Source organism: Littorina saxatilis, linkage group LG4, assembly GCF_037325665.1.
Source record: "Littorina saxatilis isolate snail1 linkage group LG4, US_GU_Lsax_2.0, whole genome shotgun sequence".
NCBI classification, from domain to species: Eukaryota; Metazoa; Mollusca; class Gastropoda; order Littorinimorpha; family Littorinidae; genus Littorina; species Littorina saxatilis.
This window is the reverse complement of record NC_090248.1, coordinates 43,097,999-43,121,222: the sequence shown is the minus strand read 5'-3', so window position 1 is coordinate 43,121,222 and position 23,224 is coordinate 43,097,999. Positions and strand designations below refer to the sequence as shown.

The 23,224-nt window shown below is 41.5% G+C and overlaps 2 protein-coding genes and 1 long non-coding RNA gene across 4 annotated transcripts in view; 1 reads left to right on the top strand and 2 right to left on the bottom strand.

Moving 5' to 3' along the window:
- The window catches only part of LOC138964789 (uncharacterized), a 34,585-nt gene extending 16,475 nt beyond the window's left edge, over window positions 1-18,110 (top strand). The window contains exons 7-11 of the mRNA XM_070336836.1: window positions 334-448; window positions 8,177-8,270; window positions 9,035-9,149; window positions 9,587-9,632; window positions 10,686-18,110. Of these exons, the coding sequence (XP_070192937.1) occupies window positions 334-448; window positions 8,177-8,270; window positions 9,035-9,149; window positions 9,587-9,632; window positions 10,686-11,448 (1,133 nt within the window). The 3' untranslated portion in view covers window positions 11,449-18,110. The remainder of the gene's footprint in view (window positions 1-333; window positions 449-8,176; window positions 8,271-9,034; window positions 9,150-9,586; window positions 9,633-10,685) is intronic.
- Window positions 1-23,224, bottom strand: part of LOC138964809 (uncharacterized) — a 172,502-nt gene that overhangs the window by 74,859 nt on the left and 74,419 nt on the right. The gene's annotated exons all lie outside the window — the stretch shown is intronic.
- Window positions 18,327-23,224, bottom strand: part of LOC138964786 (uncharacterized) — a 53,450-nt gene continuing 48,552 nt past the window's right edge. For both annotated transcript variants that reach the window (XM_070336832.1, XM_070336833.1), the window contains exon 11: window positions 18,327-22,345. In XM_070336832.1, the coding sequence (XP_070192933.1) occupies window positions 22,143-22,345 (203 nt within the window). In that variant the 3' untranslated portion in view covers window positions 18,327-22,142. The remainder of the gene's footprint in view (window positions 22,346-23,224) is intronic.

Below are 23,224 nucleotides of genomic sequence, written 5' to 3'. Positions count from 1 at the left end.
CATCGGACCGGATGCGTGCCGCCATAGTGCAGGTGTTCGGCCGCCTATCGGCCGCATCGTTGCCTCTTTGCAAAAGTTAGTCGGGCCAACACCCGCGTCGTATGTTTTGACGTCACCGGCCCGACTTTTTGAAGGGTGTTCGGCCGATTATCGGCCGCTAATGTCTTGCTGGCTGGGAATAACTATAAAATCATGTTCCCAAATATTTAGGTCATGTTTGTTGCTGTCTGGAAACTGCAGCGCACCTGCGGTTTCCAGACAACGGCCAGTCGTTATACAGTCATTCAAACGTTAATTACATTTTAAACATAAAATCATGTTGATGTTCCACAGAATCCAATGGTCGCAAGAGCAGCGCCGCCCTGTCGGACGATGGAGTAGCCTTCACAGAGCTGGAAATTCTGGTCTACCCCAGCACTGCTGGAAGACTGGGATGTGCTGTCAACAGGTTGGTTTCCCGTCTTGTCTTGTGCATTGTTGTCCTACCTTGCGCTATGGTGTCCTGTCTTTCCTTGCCTGTGTTGCCTTGCTTTATGTTGTTCCGATTTGTCTCATATTTTGCGTCATTATCGTTCTCGCTTTCTCTCGTTTTGTCTCATCTCATCGTTGTGTAGCTCGTCTTAACTTGCCGTGTCGCGTTCGGTATGGTCTTGTCTTAATTTTTCTTGACGCGTCTTGTCTCATCTTGCATTGATGATTTGTCTCTGCGAGAGTGAGCTGAGTTTCTTTCCATCACCTGTGTTCATACTATCCCACTATATCATCACGCGTAATGTTAGCGTAAGGCCTGGCGGTCACCTATGTAACTTCAGCAGGACCGACGACGCACTGCAGATTATCCCAGCCCGCTACACGTTGCGAGAAAGGAAAACAGGCCAAGTACTCGTCATAATCCCTATCGCAGCATCAATAATAATTATGCAGTGTGTTGTCTGTGCCGCTGAAACTGCGCAGGTATATTCTGCCCTTAATCGGTTTTTCAAGATACCTGCGCTGATTTCTGTTTTGTTCTTCTGCTCTTTTCTTTTCTTATGCTGAACCTTTTAAATATGTGTTGTGCTGCCAGCACACTTCTCAAATTAAAAAGGCCCGTGTATGGTGCTAGCGTGTGCCTTGATCACGCCTTTTAACCGGCACGGTTGGCCTAGTGGTAAGGCGTCCGCCCCGTGATCGGGAGGTCGTGGGTTCGAACCCCGGCCGGGTCATACCTAAGACTTTAAAATTGGCAATCTAGTGGCTGTGCCGCCTGGCGTCTGGCATAATGGGGTTAGTGCTGGGACTGGTTGGTCCGGTGTCAGAATAATGTGACTGGGTGAGACATGAAGCCTGTGCTGCGACTTCTGTCTTGTGTGTGGCGCACGTTATAAGTCAAAGCAGCACCGCCCTGATATGGCCCTTCGTGGTCGGCTGGGCGTTAAGCAAACAAACAAACAAACAAACAAATCACGCCTTTTTAATCCTGTTTACACAGATGAGAGAGTTACATAGCTTCCTTGGGCGTTAACCGTAACCGTTAACCGTTTCTTTCTCCAAGGCGATCTTTTCTTTTCATTCTTTCTTTTCTTGTCTTTTCTCTCGTTGCTTTTTTCTCTCTACTCTTTGTCTGCGCATAAAGCAGACCTACATTTCACCCCCGTAGATTTCATCGAAAGGAGCTAAGGCTAAAGGCAATGAAAGTTCATGAACTGAAAAAAAAGTTTTTTCTTTAAAAAAATCATTTCTAAATGCCTGAATTTAGAGAGCAGCTTTGAAACTTAACCAAGCGTCACCCATACTTTTTTGAATTCGTTAAAATGATTGTGAATGATAGTTTGTGGCAGCTAAAGCATGGAGAGCTAAGTGCGATGTATGAAAAGACGGCCCTGTGGGTTGCATCATAACTAGCTCTGTGCTGCTTCTGTGACAGCCCGGTGGACATGAATTGCAAGTTTTTATTACAGCGTTAGCGGCACCGCTGTGTCTGTCTGTCTGTCTTTACACCCCCGGTATAGGGGTGTGTATAGGATTCGTTCTTTCTGTCTTTTGCTCTTTCTTTCTCGCTCTCTCGTTCTCTCAGGCACTCTTTCTCTCTTTGTTTTTCTCTATAATTATATATATCTCTCTCTTTATTTCTAACTCCCCCCCCCCCCCCGCTCTCTCTCTCTCTCTCTCTCTCTCTCACACACACACACACACACACACACACACACACAAACACACACAAACACACACAAACACACACACACACACAAACACACACACACACACACACACGAACAAACACACACACACACACAGATAGATATACGTGTATATCTTCACCAACACCTACACCCCTACCGATCCCATCACCTCGCCACGTCTAACTTATCAGCACTTTTTTTTTTGTTTTTTTGTTTTTGGAAGCCTTCTCCGTTTTATTGTCTCCAGTGCAAATCGCGGAGTAAATCATGATTAAGGTGTTGTCGCAGCATGAATAGTGAATGAAATCACAGAGCAAGAGCCGGAACGTACGGGCCCTTGTAAATTCGCGTGCTTGATTGACTGTTTGTATTATTTTTATCTATTTTTTTCCTTTTTTTGTGTATTTGCCAAGCACATCATTGTGGGGCTTTTAATCAATAACATGCATCCGTCTACAATGTATCATCATTCATCCTTCAACATGTATAATAAATATGTAAATGGCAAGTATACAAGACATATATATATACAACATTAGGACATAACCGACAGACGGACATATAACATACCGTTCGCCTACAAGTAAGGCCGGAGCATAACATAACATGCAGATTACAATACTGATAAAAAAAAAGAGAGAGAGAGAGAGAGAGAGAGAGAGAGAGAGAGAGAGAGAGAGAGAGAGAGAGAGAGAGAGAGAGAGAGAGAGGGAGGTAATGATGGTGGTGGTATCATTTATAATGTATACTCTCAAGTAATAATACAAATAATAGATTCTTTTTGAACTTCCACACTACAATAGTCAAAAGTCACTAAAATACAAGACACCCCTACACCCATAAGATTGGACAGGGTGACAGACAGGTAAGAGGATAAGACAAGCAGACAGACATAAGACATACACACACACTCCTGCCTAAAGTCTTATAAAAACCTACAATTTTAAACTGTGGAAAAAGTGAAGCTGAAATGGACACTTCGCCTTGGTCAATAACCTAACTTATCCCATGACCTGCCTCTTTGTCTCTGTTAGCTGAGGAGGGGATTATTTGGATTATCCATCACAACCATATGAATTATCCATCACAACCGAGTCTCGATCTCACCTGTCATTGGTCTTTGTCTTTGGTCTCAGAGTACAACTGAATAATTTATAGAGGTCATCTGCATATTTATCGTTAACTCGGGACTACTTTTTTTTCAGCAAAACGATTGAGATATTCAGCGGTATAAAAGTAGAACTGACGTTTGGCTAGCGATCTACAAACATTATCATTGAAGAAATAAAGAAAACAACAAAGAATGCACATAATCTGTTTGGGTGAATAGAGCTGAGTGAAGATTATGAGTTGTCCGACGTGGTGAGACCAGAGACATAGATAGAATATGTATGTCTCTGGTGAGACTGAGAGAGAGAGACAGAGAGCACGAGAGAGAGCGACAGAGACACACAGTGATTCAAGGGGCACAACTCTAGTAAAGTTGTCGTAACGAGGTACGCTTCATGGGCAACCGCTTAGATCAATCCCAAGAGCATCCTGATTCAAAATCTTGAGCGACAAAATAAAACTTACACTAAAACAGTATGCTTATAGTTTTGTTCATTTGTTATCGCTTTTAGAGCATTGATTGCTAAATATGGTTCAACAGAACAAGGCTGTCTCATCAGTCGTCTGCTACAGATCTATCGTCTGCTGCCGGTGCGTCTCGCTAGCGCTAGCGATACGCACCCTCTGCTGCAGGATCTGTCGTTTGCTATACATGTAGTATCTTCGGCTCAAGTTGACCAGCATGGAAATTGCCATTTTCAAAGTTGGTGATACTGTTAGAATAAAAGGTGGCGAAGTAGGCTATAGGTCGGATCTTGGACATACAGAGACCACAAGGCTACATGCGTTGCCGCATAAAAACAACTCGACAGTGGTGCGCCGTTTTCCCCCAGACAGATACCTCGCCTAAGACAACGACAGACATCAAAGTTAGGCTCACCTAAATCAGTAAGTGACGATTGAAGAAGTAGGTAATACAAATTTGAACACTGAAGCACAAAGGCTCGAATAAGCACAAACTCAGCAATCATCTTCATCGCTTGTAAAATCACACACGCGGTCTTACGAATCCCGCTGAACTCAGATCCAAAATGAGTTACTTCCCTTCGGGTATCATTCTCTCCCGTCCGCTAGCTGTGAAGCGAAGATTATCAGAATGCGGTCTTTCGCAGTTGTGACGAATGCCAGCTCGGGTAACCGACTGAAACCAGCCGGTAACTGCACAGTATCAAATGCATTCAAATCCTGGAAACAAAAAGACAAAAGGGGACTCGTTTCGCACATGAATATCATGACACGATTTTCGGTGGCAGAAGGTTTGATGAGCAGTAAACAGGCACTCGCAAAGTTTGTGTCAAAAAGTTAGGTTTTTTAATGAAAACGTCGGAGTAATGGGATAAAAAGCTTACACACCTCGTCCTGAATATCGTGCATATTTTCCCTCGGGTCGATTTACAGGTATTACCTCGCCAGAGGCTCGGTAATACCTGAAAATCGACCCTAGGGAAAATATGCACGATATTCAGAACTCGGAGTGTGTAACCTATATGTACCCAATGCCCTGGCATGATGTAGGTGGGGCTTTCCAGTTCTCTACTTGTTTTGCTTGCTTGCTTGAATTGAAAGTCACCCACGCGTGAAGCTAGCAGCGCACACCACATCGACCTCAAACAAGGACGCTTACAAATGTTGTGAAGGCCGGCATTTATTTGTTCTACTCATTTTATCTGCAGTTAAAATGTGTGTCAAAAAAAGTACTCGCGCCCTTTGTGTGTGTGTGTGTGTTGTGTGTATGTAGTGTGTGTGTGTATGTGTGTGCGTGTATGTGTGTGTGTGTGTGTGTAAGGTCTGAGAAGAAATACGCTCACATAACCAGACCGGGGTTTCTCGTTAAATTGTCAGACTGACAGTTGCTGAGTTGTCTGTTTTGACATGCAGATCTCTCTCTCTCTCTCTCTTTTTCTCTCTCTCTTTCTCTCTCTCTCTCTCTCTCTCTCTCTCTCTCTCTCTCTCTCTCTCTCTCTCTCTCTCTCTCTCTCTCTCTCTCTCTCTCTCACATGACTGTGTCTGAAGTTTACTTTGCACTTGTTCATCTCAAACAAACAGGAACCCGGGGTGTAGATAGAATAGACAGTAAAATATTGAAAATAGCTGCTCCTGTAATAACAGACACCTTGACATACATTTACAACTTATGCATTACCACTTCTTATTTTCCAACAGCATTTAAGCAAGCTAAGGTAATCCCTCTGTTTAAATCAGGTGATCCTTCTGATCCTTCTAATTACAGGCCTATTTCAATCCTGTCACCACTTTCAAAACCCTTGGAAAAACATATATATAAACATGCCTTAGCACATTTTGATAAAAACAATTTATTCCATCCAAAACAATCTGGTTTTCGCAAAAAGCACTCATGTCATACAGCTCTTATAAATCTAATTGATCAATGGCTAACCAACATAAATTCTAACAAATTTTCTGCAGCACTGTTTGTTGATTTTGCAAAGGCGTTCGATGTTATTGATCATTCTCTTCTCATTAGGAAATTGTCAATATATGGCATGCAATGCACCACCATTAATATTCTTAAATCTTTTCTTTTAAATAGAAAACAAATTACATTTACTAATGCATCATATTCAAATGAAAGTACTTTGAAATATGGGGTCCCACAGGGATCTGTTTTAGGCCCATTATTGTTCTCAATTTATGTCAATGATTTACCACTGTACATACATAATAACTGTGAGTTGTTTGCAGATGACACTACTATTCATTCTAGTCACCATTCCATAAATTATTTATCAAAAACTCTACAAGAAAGCATTGATGCACTCCTGAATTGGTCAGAGTTAAACCATATGTCTCTTAACCATACTAAAACAAAATTTATGCTAATAACCACAAGACAGAAACGACAAAATCTATTATCGAGCATTCCACCTCTTTATATTAAAAATCAAGTATTGGAAGAAGTGTCTCACCACAAAGTCCTTGGTGTAAAGATTGATAATAATTTATCATGGCATGATCACATTGATTACATCTGTAAGATTGCTTCCCAAAAAATATATCAGTTATCAAAAATAAAACATTTCTTGAATCTCCACTCGCGAAAGATTTTTTTTTACAATCACATCTTGTCAAATATTGATTATGCATCCACTGTGTGGGATTGTGCAAGTGCTAATGTTTTGAAACCTTTAGCCAGTCTTCACAGAAGAGCAGTTAAGCTTATTATGCTAAAAAATCACACTCCTTCAGAATCTGATTATATACAAATTTGCAAGTATTACCATTTCAAAAAAGGTTAATGTATAATAAAGGTGTTATAATGCATAAAGTGATGTCAGGATATGCACCGGAGACATTACGTGATAATTTTATCAGTTTGAACTATAACAGACTAAAAATTATCACACCGACTCCACGTATTGACCTTTTCAAATCAAGCCTTCTGTATTCAGGTGCGGTCCAATGGAACTCACTTCCTATTTTTCTTAAGCATAAAACAAACACAGACAGCTTCAAAAAAAATTATATGTCGCACATAATGCAACTAAACATGTGCTGAATGGTTCAACAATTCATTTAAAATGTATGTGCATGTTAAACTAAATTATAATAATATGCAGATCTAAATTAAGATATGTTAAAAATTGACATATTTATTATTGGAAATTGTACTTAAAATGCAGCATGACAATTTTTTTATTTTTATTTTATTTATTTTTTTTTTAAATTTATATCTGTATATATATATATAATGTATTATAAGTTTGATGTGATAGTTATTTGATTATATTGTTTTCTGTTCTTGTTGACCCTATATTAGGGCGAGGGCTGGATGTAAAAAAGCAATATTCTTGCTTATCTATTACCCTCGATAATAAAGATTTTGTCTTGTCTTGTCTTGTCTTGTCTCTCTCTCTCTCTCTCTCTCTCTCTCTCTCTCTCTCTCTCTCTCTCTCTCTCTCTCTCTCTCTCTCTAACCCAACTGAAATACTGTGACTTGCTGTTGTTGTTATTGTTAATGTTTTACTGACGTATGCAACTTCCTTCAGCTGTCTATCCTAGGTTTTTTTTTAATGTACAATGGACCCCCCCTAGGCTCCATTTTAGAAGCTCACCCTTCCGAGTTTTGTTTTTATTAAACATGTCCTGTTTATAAGTTCTGCGGTAAAGTTACCCCCATTTGAAGACACTCTCTCTTTCAGGACATGAGGTGTGTTTTTTTTTCTCCACAAAACTTGAAGCCTACTTGTGTGTTCTCGGATTGTTTTTTTAAGGTCTTTAAAGGGGGTCGTCTACATTTTTGCTTTTTTTCAATAATCTTATGGTTAGATTTCGATACAAAATTATGTCAAATGATTAATGAACCATGGGAAAAAAAGTTATAGAAAAAAAATGTAAATTTATTTTTTATTTTTGGGTAGCGTGACTCACGCTTCCAATATTTTGTTTTCTGTTTGCTGAGAACATGTGCTTTGCCTAAAAATACTGACCAATCAAATTCATGTCACTATGCTTATAGCCACGCCCAAACAAGTAAAGCAACAGTTTGACACTGGAGCGCTGTCCAAGCTTTTTTTTTAAACGCACGAAATGCACGGGATTTGAGAGGAGTTTTGCGCTTAGCATTTTCCAAATAAGGATATCCTACTATGAGTACTACGCTGGAATACTACAATGAATTTTCAAACGGCTACACTGGCTTCGTCTTTCCTGATCGAAAGGGGGTGTATTGTTGATATTTGTAGATAATAGACTCTGCATTTTTATGGTCAAATGGCGATTTCGGTATAAAAAGGTAGACAAGGACCTTTAATGCTGATGAAACCCCCCTTTTAAGACCCCCCAATCTAAGACTCCCTCCTTTTTAAGACCTGATTTTCTCACAATTTTGTGGAGGTCATAAAAGGGGGGTTCCACTGTATGTGAAAATATTGATGTGTTGACAGGGACACAGAGACGGGGGACATCATAGTGAAAAGCGTGGAGAAAAACTCAGCGGCGGGGAAAGCTGGGCTACTGAAGGGGGACACTATTTTACAGGTCAGTTGTGTGTGTGTGTGTGTGTGTGTGTGTGTGTGTGTGTGTGTGTGTGTGTGTGTGTGTGAGACGTGAGTGTGTGTGTGTGTGTGTGTGTGTGTGTGTGTGTGTGTGTGTGTGTGTGTGTGTGTGTGTGTGTGAGAGAGAGAGAGAGAGAGAGAGTGTGAGAGAGAGAGAGAGAGACAGAGAGACAGAGAGACAGAGAGACAGAGAGAGACAGAGAGAGATAGAGAGCGACAGACAGACGGATGGACAAACAGACAGACAGATAGACGGACAGACAGAAAGACAGAGATTCTATATCCTTGTGCTATTTGTAAATATCATCTATTCCTCAAAATCTGTCCACTGAATATAACGAAAAACGCCATAGTATTGTCCGCAGCGTACCAATTATTAGCCTAAGCCAGTAGATCCAGTAAGCTGCAACGAACGGAGCCCTGATAACCGCATGAAGAAGTCATGCCCTGTAATTTTCCAAAATTATGAAATCCGTATACCAGTCTGAAACTTCGTTAAAAGCTTCAAAGTTCGCCCAAGGCGTCACAACTAACGAGGTGCATACCATGCATGGTATAGCATGGCACAGTTCGACCTGGAGAGGCATTCACGAGAAGTGACAAATTTGAAGTGGCTTTAGTGGCCATCATCTGTTTAGCAAAAGGGCTCTTAATTCCGATTTTAACTGCTATTCACGTCACCTATTTCGAACGTCTCAAGCTATCAAGGTTGAATTCGCTCAAGCCAGGATGGGCCATCTGTTGCAGATTGACGGCATGGTGGTCAACACACTGACCGAACGACAGATCGCCACACTGACCAACAGCAAGCGGGTCCGGCTGAGACTGAAGAGAAAGATTCACATAGAGAGAACGTATACTGGTCTGTTGAATGTTCATTCTTTTTTTATGTATTTATAGTAGTTGATTGTGTCGTTCCTTGTCGGCTGTGAGGTGTGTGTGCGTGTGTGTGTGTGTGTGTGTGTGTGTGTGTGTGTGTGTGTGTGTGTATGTGTGTGTGTGTGTGTGTGTGTGTGTGTGTAAAAAGCAAAAGCTCCTTTTGACCAGCTATCTCTCTCCCTTCCTTCTCTTTTATGTACTCTCTTACTTTTTTGTTGTTTTCAATTATCTCCAGACAGTGCTAGTTCTTTTCTTCTTTTCTTCTTGTCTGTTCCTTTTATCTACCATACGTTACCTAAGGACAAGAAGATGGAATGGGAGTGAAGGACTCCAATGATTAAGTCGGGTCGCGGAGGTTTGTGATAGAAGACGTGTTTTTTTCTTGTAATGTTTAGTTATATTGTTCTTTTTGTTTTTCAGAGGACAGTACTGTGTTGAGCAAATCTCGGAAAGACACTGTGATGAGGTAAACTTGCAATGGAATCTATCTGAATGTATGCAGGACACACATACTGCATGCATGATGTGTGGCAGATTAGATACGATTGATATTGCCCTGGCACATTCTGAACAATGATTTTGCTCACTGAGCTATGTACGCACATTGTAACTTGGATTCACCTCAAACATCCAAACGTTCCAAAATTCAGAATCAAAAAACAAGAATTGTTGGTTATTAGAAGGTTTAGTTATTGACTGAATTAATTCAAGATATATTGTCTTAGCCGCCATTTTGGAGAGTTTTCTGACGATTTGGACCTGAAAAAGTTCAAGGGACATTCGCTGTAGGCCCTACTGTAATTTAGAAACACCAGCAATGATTTGCTCAAAACGGCTCCGAAACTATGCCAAATAATTAAATAAATTTGAAACAGTTTTTTTGTTAGATATAATTTCTTTCAGTAATAAATGTAACGGTTTGTTTTCTCAATAATTAAACGTTCCAATAACCTGCAATTCTTGTTTTTCGATTTTTGATTCACTGGACTAACGTAGGCTGAGGGTTATGCTTAGACAGCTAGAACATCCACGCGCATTCACATCTTTGCATAGTGTACAACTCGTCAGTTATTGTTCTTAATTCAGACATCAATAACTGTTCATACCATAAAGCTGTATTCGTCAGAACCTGTCTCCATACAGTTAAATATAGTAGGGATACCACCCTTTTCACTTATCTGGTTAGCCATAGATGTTTTTCTTGGTACGGTCCAACCGGTCCATAGCAACCAACCAAAAGTGGTCGTAAGAGACAGGTGGTTGTTATGGAAAGGTGAATGATATAGGAGAAAAGATACAATGTACAACACGTGCCATCATTCTTACATTTTCTTTAGCATCCTGAAGAAGTCAGCGACTGTCTGACGAAAATTTGATGAAGAATTTACCAAAACTGGCTGCTGTTTTCTTCTTGATCGTCAGACTTTCTGTTAGGTTGGTCGTAATGGGCAGACAATCTTTATCAAGAGGTGGTCGCAAGGGCAGGTTCGATGTACTGTACCTGTGTTTTATTTTCCAGCGATGATGTGTTCAGTCCTCTGGACTTCTCCTCCCCCAACCCAGTGATGGACGACGACATGTTCACCTTCGCCGCCTCCACTCCCAGAAACGCGGGGCGCAGCCGCAGTGAGGAGCGGATCTTGGCCGACCCACAACCCAACGGCCACGTCATTTACGGTCAGGAGCCCGGCGTGTGGCGCGCCGAGACTAGCCCCGATATCTTCAATCAGGTGGAAGGGCAGACTGCGGAGGGAAGCGTGCAGAGGATCTACCGGCCCAGAACCATAGCTGTTCCGTCGTCCTCGCAGCAACATCGACACCATCACCAAGACCGTAACGGTCATAGCCAGGCCCCTGTGAGAAATGGAGGAGGTGGTAGTGGAGGAAGTGGTGGTGGAGGAGGAGGTGGAGGGGTGTACAACACAATGACACGAGGTCGATCCCAGGTTCGCCAGCCTCCGCCCCAGAGCCCCCGCTACACCATCGTGTACTCCGTCAGGGGGCGCTCCACCGATACCATCGTGCACCCCGAGGTCAGCAGGAGACCCCCCTCCGGCTCAGCCCATCAGAGCACCCATTCACGCAGCACCAAGATGCGTTACATCCGCAACCGTTCACGCTCCCGTGAACCCGGCAGCGCGCACAACTCTTCCGGCACCCTGTCGTCAGCGGACCGCGACCTCCTTCAGGCCGTACAGTCAGGTGTGGAGAAGAGACAGCGAGCCCTCCGGCTGTCCCTCTATCAGGTACCAGCCAATGACGATGAGGACTGGAGGATATGACGATTTGCTGGTTGGAGGGGGAACGGTGAAGGCTGACTTGCGATACAAGTTTTGCTGAAAGAGCTTTTGCATACATTTCATATTGCAGTAAATGTGATACAATGCAGAAGAGAAGAATGCACTGTGCTAGGTGGAAGGGGGAACGGTGATGGCTGACTTGCGATACAAGCTTTGGTCAAGGCTGTGCTGAAAGAGCTCTTATTCTTACGTTTCAGAAGAAATGCAAAATGATTGCAATTGAATGTGATCAGTAAACGAATGCTTGGCGTACAGAGTATACCAGAACCTCGAGCAGGGAATAAGCCTGATCTTGGTTTCCAGTAGGCCTGAGAGCAATTACAAAGCTGAATTGCCAGTCTTGCTAAAAAAAGGATTTTTCAACAAATAATATACTTCGCAAAAGAAAGATATGTGAAGAAGTGAAAATGAAAATACAGAATGTGTGTCAGAGAATGACGCAAGACGAAAGTCAGCTCTGTTTTCGAAGCCGGCTTCAAAAGTGAAGAAGTATATTTTTCTCTGGACAAAGTTTGGAACAGAAGGACGCAATTGCAAATGTGTGAACATGGGAAAATAGTATGCCAAGCAGCATTCAGAACAAATCCTTGGCTTAATTCGCATTGCCGTCACTGATTCCTGAAGTTCAGACAGGCATTTCTCCTCCAAGAACGACAACTGATATCATCGATGCATGGTGCAATGCTGGAATGTGAAGTAGGATTCTGCGAAGCTCATTCACATTTGAAAGCTGAACTTGAAACCGAGTCAACGAAGAACTGCTAAATGATATTTGATATCTTAATTGAACAAAGCAGACGCCGAAGAATATCTTGATGTCAGCGGTTTCTACAAAGAACGAGGATGCTACTGGGTGGAAAAGCTACCTGTTTTTAGAAAGAGAAGCTATGATATGCCCCACAACATGCTACCACAAGCACTGACTGCTCTTCGGGTGCTGTGACCAGAAACGATCGGGTTGTTATGCACAGTGTATCGACGAACCCCGAGCACCTCTGTGATAATAAAATGCTGTTTTTTTCCGGAAGACTGGAGTAAAAATGGACGTATTGAATGCTGTCAGAACTAAGGGGGAGCAGGTGGATTACTATGGTTGTCTTCAAGAGTTATCTATCTGAGTAACAGCCAGAAGAAACGATGTTACTGTCGACGGCACATTAATAATTTTAAATACACAAGAACGTCGGGTAATGATGAGCGGGAATGTTGACGATGACAGCCTTTCGGGTGCTCTAATCTGTCGTTCAGGTTGCTGTATTTCGTCTTCAGGAAAGCCAATCTAAGCGTGTTGTTGCTACTTGAACCTCGGTGGGCTTGGTTTGTGTGAATAACATTTACTTTGCTGTGTGGAAACAAACAAAGGTCGTGATAAATGAACAGGTTATGCTTTTTCTGTCCCGACGGAGCCACCCCAGAAAACACCACTCTACTGCATGATTAAATGCTGCTGATGTGATAAAATTATCGGGGTGCAATAAGTTATAAAAGCTACAGTATAAACGTGCCGGAATCGTGTGTGTGTGTGTGTGTGTGTGTGTGTGTGTGTGTGTGTGTGTGTGTGTGTGTATGTGTGTGTGTGTGTGTGTGTGTGTGTGTGTGAAGTGAAGCACAATATAGCTAAGTGATCAAAACGATTTGGAGAAGAAAAAAACCGAATCTTTGTAATAATGTGTAGTTTTGAAATCATGGTATCTAAACTATCACCCGTCATAATGATTGGCAGTATACAAAATGTCACTCCTGAAATGTGAGGTGACTACAGTCTACGCGACTCCAGCGGATCATGGCTGTTCTATAACTTGAATATTATTTAAGCTAGCCTACATCATTTTGTAACGTTGTTCGCATGGCCGCACCGAAATCAAGTTGTGTCCGCTGGAAGGTGGCGCAGTGGTAAGACGTCGGCCTCCTAATCGGGAGGTCGTGAGTTCGAATCCCGGTCGCTGCCGCCCGGTGGGTTAAGAGTGGAGATTTTTCCGATCTCCCAGGTCAACTTATGTGCAGACCTGCTAGTGACTTATCCCCCTTCGTGTGTACACGCAAGCACAAGACCAAGTGCGCACGGAAAAGATCCTGTAATCCATGTCGGAGTTCGGTGGGTTATGGAAACACGAAAATACCCAGCATGCCTACCCAACGAAAGCGGAGTGAAGCTGACTATGCTCTCAGAGTATATAGTGTGGGGAACCCAAAATGGGCAAACAAGCTCACACGTCACCAGAATTTCAGGAACGCTGAAGAAGAAGAAAGAAGAAGGTCATCAAAATGTCGGCGAAGCAAAGAAACTTTCGATCACAGGAGCTTGTATCCAACCGCTGGTCGATCATTATTTACTCCTGCATACTTACCCTTAGCCTACTACTACTATTCACTAAGCTTAGTGAATAGTAGTAGTAAGGTACAGTAAGGATGAAAGAGTCCCGTACGTGCTTTCGATGTGAACAGATTCCCTCCGAATTTCCATGGTTTTTCTAGCCTGGCTTCTTTTTGCCGATTCGACTATGTACTGTCAAAAAGACGTTCAAAATGTGGCTGCGAGTTGCCCTTGTGAACTTGGCACCCCTGCTTTACCAAGCCGCATAAGTTCTCTGACGTACATTCCAGCATTGATTCCGTTGGCCCCGCTATTATTGTGTCTATCACAGAATAAACCATTGTGATGGAACAAAAAGGAAGACACGTTAAATCAAATTAATATGGTAATTATTAGGCTATGCAACGGATGTAATTCACGTTTTACCTTGTTCTTTACGCGTAAAGACGACTTACGAAGTGGTATTGTGAGTCATCCTGAACTCAGGTCAAAATGAGTTCGGCTCATTCTCTCCCTGACCGGACGCTACAGTCCTACGCGAATAAAATTATATCAAAACAAAAATACAGAGTTATCTCCCATATGGTTTTCGCGAGCACTGATCTAAATTTGAGATCAGTGTTCGCGAGACGAAAATGATTGCAGATTGGCCGACTTCGACAGTGATCTCCGTTCTGTTCTTCACAATTATGATAAAGACCTCGTTCTAAGGTCAAAACAAGTCGAAATTTTGGGACTGCTGCCGGAAGGAGACCGTAATATATAGTTTCATCACTGTCAACTGGTTACAGAAAAAATCGTCTGCTCCAGTGAGCGGCGAAACCAAACGGTTGATTATCACGTGACACTTTTGCCATATTTAGAGTTGTTTGCACAGTAAATACAGCCGCGAAAAATAGCTCGCTTGAAACTGTCTATCAATTCCTTTGTAATTTAAAAATTACAAAACACCATGAAAAATCATTATCGACGATCGCGAATCTGCTTATATCAATAATACATTACAAAAAGCTCTAAAGTATGTTAAAAAAAAAAATCGGTTTCAGGAAACTCAAGGCATCCTGTCAGGGAGAGAATGAGCCGAACTCATTTTGACCTGAGTTCAGGATGATTGTGAGTGTGAATAGAATATGGAAGGAGACGAAAAACATTATTGCCAAATAAAGAAAAACCAACGAATTTCTTGGCAAAAAAGATAAAACCAGTTTCTTGTCATTTTTTGTTTCGGGACAAGAATTTGCTTAAGCATTCCTATGTCTCCGGTCATTGTGCGCGTGATTGCGAATATCCTGTTTTCAAGCACGTAGCCACGTTCATTCTTGGAAGCTGATGAACAAGGCATATACCTATAGCTCTAAACACTGAAAGACAGATCCGGAAAGAGACAATTCCAGGAAAGCTAAATCTAGTCATGATAAAGCAATATGAGTAAACACGGAGGACAGGGTATCAGAATATTGTGTACTCTAGCTGACTACAGTGGTTCAGTAAACACGGAGGACAGGGTATCAGAATATTGTGTACTCTGACTGACTACAGTGGTTCAGTAAACACGGAGGACAGGGTATCAGAATATTGTGTACTCTGACTGACTACAGGGGTTCAGTAAACACGGAGGACAGGGTATCAGAATATTGTGTACTCTGACTGACTACAGTGGTTCAGTAAACACGGAGGACAGGGTATCAGAATATTGTGTACTCTGACTGACTACAGTGGTTCAGTAAACACGGAGGACAGGGTATCAGAATATTGTGTACTCTAACTGACTACAGTGGTTCAGTAAACACGGAGGACAGGGTATCAGAATATTGTGTACTCTGACTGACTACAGTGGTTCAGTAAACACGGAGGACAGGGTATCAGAATATTGTGTACTCTAACTGACTACAGTGGTTCAGTAAACACGGAGGACAGGGTATCAGAATATTGTGTACTCTGACTGACTACAGTGGTTCAGTCAACACGGAGGACAGGGTATCAGAATAGTGTGTACTCTAACTGACTACAGTGGTTCAGTAAACACGGAGGACAGGGTATCAGAATATTGTGTACTCTAACTGACTACAGGGGTTCAGTAAACACGGAGGACAGGGTATCAGAATATTGTGTACTCTAGCTGACTACAGTGGTTCAGTAAACACGGAGGACAGGGTATCAGAATATTGTGTACTCTAACTGACTACAGTGGTTCAGTAAACACGGAGGACAGGGTATCAGAATATTGTGTACTCTAACTGACTACAGTGGTTCAGTAAACACGGAGGACAGGGTATCAGAATATTGTGTACTCTAACTGACTACAGTGGAACCCCCATTTTAAGACCTCCACAAATCTGAGAAAAGTGGGTCTTAAAAAGGAGGGAGTCTTAAAATGAGGGTAATGTTACAGTGGTTCTGAACAGAAAGTCTGAGAAAACAAGGTCTTAAAAAGGAGGGGGTCTACTGTAATACTGATCTCTCAGATGAGTAAATCGTTTGAACAGGGATCTTTATTTAGGTCTATGGTTTGAACAAGTTGCACTAGATTGCCACTGAAAATACGATTTGTGGTAAACTTTAAAACCGTTCAAGCAAACAAAATAGAAAGGGGGGTGATCCCTCAACATAGAAGATGTTTTCGGAAGTACAGTTGTAAAAATACACTTTCTTCCGTATGTAAAGTGGGACAGCAAATTAAAAACAATTTAATGAATTTTTTTTTAATGCAAAAAAAAACACAAAAAAAACCACAAACAACCTCCATCAATCATGATGCTTTTCCTTTCGTGTAGATATGAATCTTTGACATTCTGTGAAATCTTCACTCTTCTCATTTTCTTCAGATTTTAGGAAGGACACAGAAACTAAACATACGGACCATGGAGTACGAGTGTGAATTAAGCTTGTTGAAGAAACAATCAAAACTTGACTAAATGTAAAAATGGTGCCTTAATTGGTAGCCAGGAACAGTCAAGATTAGACTGTCAATTAAGGGAGAGTGGTTTGCTTGTGGGTTGATTGAATATCAATATTATATATAATTAGTGATAGCGTGCGACTAACATTCTTGTGTTTATCCTTTGATACACTATATTTATTTTTCCCAGGAGATATTGCTGGCGGAGTGAAGCGTTGCATGCTGGTATATAGATACATGTATGGGATTCAGCTCTTGCCGCGACAGCATACATTCTGACTGTCCATGTAACGGGAGCGGTGGCCTTGTGGATAAGACGCCAGCCTTCCATGCAGAAGGTCACGGGTTCGAACCCCGGCCACGCCTGATGGGTTAAGGGTGGAGATTTTTCTGATCTCCCAGGTCAAGTTATGTGCAGACCTGCTAGTGCCTTATCCCCCTTCGTGTGTACACACAAGCACAAGATCAATTAGTGCGCACGGAAAAGATCTTGTAATCCATGTCAAAGTTCGGTGGGTTATAGAAACACGAAAATACCAAGCATGCATTCCCTGAAAGTGGCGTATGGCTGCCTAAATGGCAGGGTAAAAATGGTCATACACATAAAAACCGTGGGAGTTCAGCCCATAACGGAAAGAAGAAGTCGAAGACTGTCCAAATGAATTTCATGTATATGCTTGCCTTTGCCTTTGTTGGTCTTGTCTTTGACTGATAGAAGCGCGGGTATTCAAATCATATTGTGTAAAATATTTCAATCAGTGCAGTGTTCATGAATGCCTCTGTGATACTAACTTGGGAAGCGTTTATAATTGTTTAGTATTGTGTACAAACGTTGTGGATATGAATTTACGCTTTCTTTCTTTATTTGGTGTTTAACGTCGTTTTCAAACACGAAGGTTATATCGCGACGGGGAAAGGGGGGGGGGGGGGGGGGGGGGGGAGATGGGATAGAGCCATTTGTTAATTGTTTCTTGTTCACAAAAGCACTAATCAAAACAAATTGCTCCAGGGGCTTGCAACGTAGTACAATATATGACCTTACTGGGAGAATGCAAGTTTCCAGTACAAAGGACTTAACATTTCTTACATACATGTACTGCTTGACTAAAAGCTTTACAAACATTGACTATATTCTATACAAGAAACACTTAACAAGGGTAAAAGGAGAAACAGAATCCGTTAGTCGCCTCTTACGACAGGTAAATTCTTCCCCCTAACCCACAGGGGGTAATAGTAATACAATGCTTTCCTTCAATTTCAGTAACTTGACTGATAATTATTTGCTCTGTGGAAGAAATTGATAGTGTGTGTGTTTGTTGAATGAATGAAACTGAAAGTGCACATGTACATGTTAACTTGATGTTGGTCCATTTCTTGCTGTAAATGGAAATTATATGGACTTGTGGAAATAAATACAAAGCAAAAGAAAAATGTTAACTCTTGTTGTCTTTGAAGGTGCACTTATTATGCGCACACTAGCATACCGTGACACACACACACATTCCACATAATGCATTTACGCACACACACACACACAAATGTGCACCCACACACACTCTTTCACACACAAACAAACACAATGCATGCACACACACACACACACACACACACACACACACACACACATACACAAAGCGGGAAATAACAAAACATTCTGTTATTTTTACTGCACAATTAACTGTGAGTAATATTACTACACATAATACATACTGTACATAAAATAGTGAACATCCCCCAGTTAAATCAGCAGTTAAATTTAAAACATGCAGCTAAAACCGAGCGAGCTACCCACATACTACAGATTAAAACACATTGAATCTAAAATTTGTTCTACATGTTCATTCCGTCAACACCGAGACATTTGACACAAAAATGAAAACAAGCAATATTTCATGTCTATGCAAACTCACATTACAATTTACAATTCCTCCTGTGAAATTTGGGTTCATCGATGAACTGTAATCGGAAATTCGCAACTCAAAAATAAATTACTTTTAAAATAACAGCATTGAATTTAACTGGTTAGTCAGTTTTCATAAGGTTACAACATGCCCGATGCAAAACAACATTAAAGTCATGGTTCGCCATACTTGAGAAAAATGTTAGATTGATCACATTCTTCTTTATTACTTTCTTTCTTTATTTGGTGTTTAACGTCGTTTTCAACCGTTCAAGGTTATATCGCGATGGGGAAAGGGGGAAGATGGGATACAGCCACTTGTTAATTGTTTCTTGTTCACAAAAGCACTAATAAAAAAATTGCTCCAGGGGCTTGCAACGTAGTACAATATATGACCTAACTGGGAGAATGCAAGTTTCCAGTACAAAGGACTTAACATTTCTTAAATACTGCTTGACTAAAATCTTTACAAAAATTGACTATATTCTATACAAGAAACACTTAACAAGGGTAAAAGGAGAAACAGAATCCGTTAGTCGTCTCTTACGACATGCTGGGGAGCATCGGGTAAATTCTTCCCCCTAACCCGCGGGGGGCTCTTCTTTATTAAAATATGTATATATATATATATATCTGGCTTTATTACTGGCCTATAATCTTTTTATACACACATTGAGACAATTAAAGCTTTGATTAAATGCTCTTGGAATCTCATTCATTTTCTTCCTAACATCTACTCGACTCTGCTCTCTTTTTCTGCTTTCACCCCCCCCCCCCCCCCCCCCCCCCCCCCCCCCCCCCCCACACACACACACACTCCTAATCTCGGTCTCTCATGCTAACATACATATCAGAATCACTCATACATAACTCTATTCATATAATGATAGTTCTAAATCTGACATGCTGGATTTGAGCCCAAACGTGCAAAACCTTTTACTTGGCAGCTACTCAGTAAATATCTCATCACACAAGATCGACAGAAGTGAAATGTTAAGAAATGCTGGCAGAATATGTAAAGTAGGGTACTACAAAAGTTGGGAACATAATCCCTGTGAAAGTCTGATTTTGCAGGTGATCAAATCCATGTAATTCCTGATCAGAGTCATCTTTACCCTATGTTATGGCTTTTCGTTCTATGTGAAAATGCAGGCATATGGTGCGATCCTCGGCCTCCTGTGATCTGTTTTACAAATATCAGTACCTATCAATACCACGTTAAACCCCTATAATGAGAATTCTGATAAACATTTAATGCTGAAAATGTTTACTGTATGAAGTTATCTCTATCAGTGTTGTGACTATCCATACCAGGTACAAATATAAACAATTTTTCATAATAAAAGTAATCAGTGTTGGCTTTCAGCTGAAAAGCTGTCGAAAATGAGTATTGAGTTACGCCAAAATTCCACGACGACGTTGATACACCACTCTTATGGGCCGGGTACCTAAGACGGTACAGCACTGGACTTGTGATCCAGGCCGGGACGGACACGGTTCAACTTTATGTGCAGATTCAGAAATGGTTTGTTTGTTTGTTTGTTTGCTTAACGCCCAGCCGACCACGAAGAGCCATATCAGGGCGGTGCTGCTTTGACATATAACGTGCGCCACACACAAGACAGAAGTCGCAGCACAGGCTTCATGTCTCACCCAGTCACATTATTCTGACACCGGACCAACCAGTCCTAGCACTAACCCCATAATGCCAGACGCCAGGCGGAGCAGCCACTAGATTGCCAATTTTAAAGTCTTAGGTATGACCCGGCCGGGGTTCGAACCCACGACCTCCCGATCCCGGGGCGGACGCCTTACCACTAGGCCAACCGTGCCGGTTTTCAGAAATGGTATCCATGTCCCACCCCCGTGGCACCTAAAAGACCTCAAGTCATTCCGCCATAATTTCAGGTGGCTGATTACACCTAAACACGCACACACCGTTGGTAGTGCAACTCTTGTTGCTGCTAGCTTTCCACTGGGAGGAAGAGACCCGAATTTTACAGCAATGGGATAATTATGATAAAGAAATGTCCACTCAAAGGTAGTACACTGCCAAAGCTTAAAGGTACTGAACTTGTCAAATCCAGGTGCACGGAGCCCCTGGGGCTTTTAGTCATACCTCAGGCAGCTATCCGTTAGAAGAACTACCAAGTTTCATTGACTTGCACCCAAAGAGTCAAGAACTGCGATTTTTGTACGAATTAATTTCGTACTCGGACCCGGCTGGTCTTGACCTATTTTTGAATCTAAATTTAGATCAGGTAGATCACCACATCATGCACAAAAAGACACGTCACTAAAGCAAACTATGTCAGACATCATCATGAGTTTGTGTAAAACAAAATGGAGGCCGGAATCACTCAAGTTGAATCGAACTCCGACCAAACACCACGTAATAACTAGGTTAATTTATGCACTCGCGTGAACAAGAAACTGTCGAGCTTCACAGATGTCGTCGTTGGGTAGTTTTGGGTTTGTTCTACTACCATAGGAGGATTTTTGAACTGTAAATGCACTCAGCTGCAACAAAACGCAAAACGAAGGCTGTGAGCTGCACTGTGCCTTCAAGCAAAGCAATGTACACAATAATCTCCAAAGAACTAAGGACAAAACAAACCTCACAGGAATCTGTACAAACAGGTTATACTGCATGTTCGATCACTATAACTGATATATAGTACCAATCTGCTATTCTATTCTTCTACATACCTATCTAATCAGCTTTTTTGCACATGAGCAGAAAGTAAATTATGTGCAATTCATATGAAGATGATGATGTCTGTTTTTTCAGAAGAGGTTCACTGCATATGATGACAATGAACTCCGCACAACCACAATCTGTATTAGAATACATGTCAACCTTTCTAAGAGGATGCATTTAAACAAGTTTTGATTATCTGTACAATTTTCTTTTTTTTCTGGTGAAAATAATAATGATAAAAGTTGTACAGTGAAACTCCCCTTTTAAGACCCTGTTTTCTCAGACTTTCTGTTCAGAACCTCTGTAAATTTACCTCCATTTTAAGACTCCCTCCTTTTTAAGACCTGATTTTCTCAGATTTTTGGAGGTCTTAAAAGGGGGGTTCCACTGTATTTCGCCCTCACGGTAAAACCATTGGGGGCATGTTACCCCGACTTTACATGAGAAAAAAACAGAAAAAAACACCAAAGCCGACTGGCTCGAAGCTGTAGGCTGTCTGTTGTAATTGGACGAAGCTGTCACTTTGGAAGTTGAGTCTGGCTGAAACTCCCACGTACACTTGTGCTTTTGTACGAGTGGGTTTTTGCGTGTATGACCTTTTTTTTTCACTGCGATTTAGGCAGCCATACTCCATTTTGGGGGGAATCTATAAAATACACATTGCCCCGTGGTTACAAAGCTAACACAGATATCAACTGCATGAGCTTTGTTTGTTGTTTTTCAAATGATTAGTTCACAGAAAAGGCAGTTTAAGCCATTGTTCGATATCCATAGGCATATAGCACTGTTTGAACACCAAAGACATTCTACCACCACACACACAAACCGGGAACAGCTTCCAAGAGCATGATGAGACAACAATTTACGGTTGAGAATTAGCCCGGCTTTCAAAGTGATTTGTGATGATGTCTCGAATATCTGGACGTTCCAGTCTGTCAAGAATGTCCAGAAACTGTTGAATGGTTCCTGTCAATATCCACTCTCTCAGAAAGGTCATTGCTGGCACCTCAGTGGACTTGACCACTTCGTAGGCTTGTATCTCCGCAATGCTCTTGCCAGCTTCTCCTGAAAGTGCAAAGGATTTCAGAGTTGAAAGTTTGATCACACACACACACACACACACACACACACACACACACACACACACACACACTGGCATGCACATACACACTCTGGCATGCACATACACACTCACATACACACACACACACACACACACACACACACACACACACACACACACACACACACACACACACACACTTGCATGATTCAGACATGCTCAAAACCAACAACCTGCATGCATGTAATCATGCAAGCCAACAGTATTTTTAAGTGAATATTTCACTGGGCATTTCATGAGAAAACCACAAGCAACCTCTATCCAACTGTTTCCAGCTAAAGTGCAAGCAATCCTCAGAATTAACTGCATGAATGAACAGCGCACCAGATAATATTATGTACACAGCATATAATAAATAAACATACAATGACCCCTCCAATTACCCACCTTAAAAAAATGTGAGAAAAAAGGAGGTGTCAATAAATGACATTAAAATGGGGGCAAATTCACAAACTTTAAAAACAGAGAATTTGAGAAAGCAGGCCTGGTCTAAAAATGAAGAAGTGTTCAATCAGTGAGGTGCAAACTGAGATAAGGCCTAAAAAAAAAAATAGGTGTGGTTACGGTAACCCGACCTACCTTATTTTTAGGGGCCGACCCTATAACTTTTTATTACATTTGTCAAAAAACAAAAACAAAACAAAAACCGAGTGCAGAAAACGCAATGAAAGCGACAGCGCTCGAGTCGCACACTTATTTCCCTGTCAAGTAGGTTTAATTTGTACTCATTAGAAAAAAAAGTTTAAAAAAAAAAAGTGATTGCCTACCTTCCTACCCTATTTTTTTTGGCTATGTTACCGTAACCACACCTAATTTTTTTT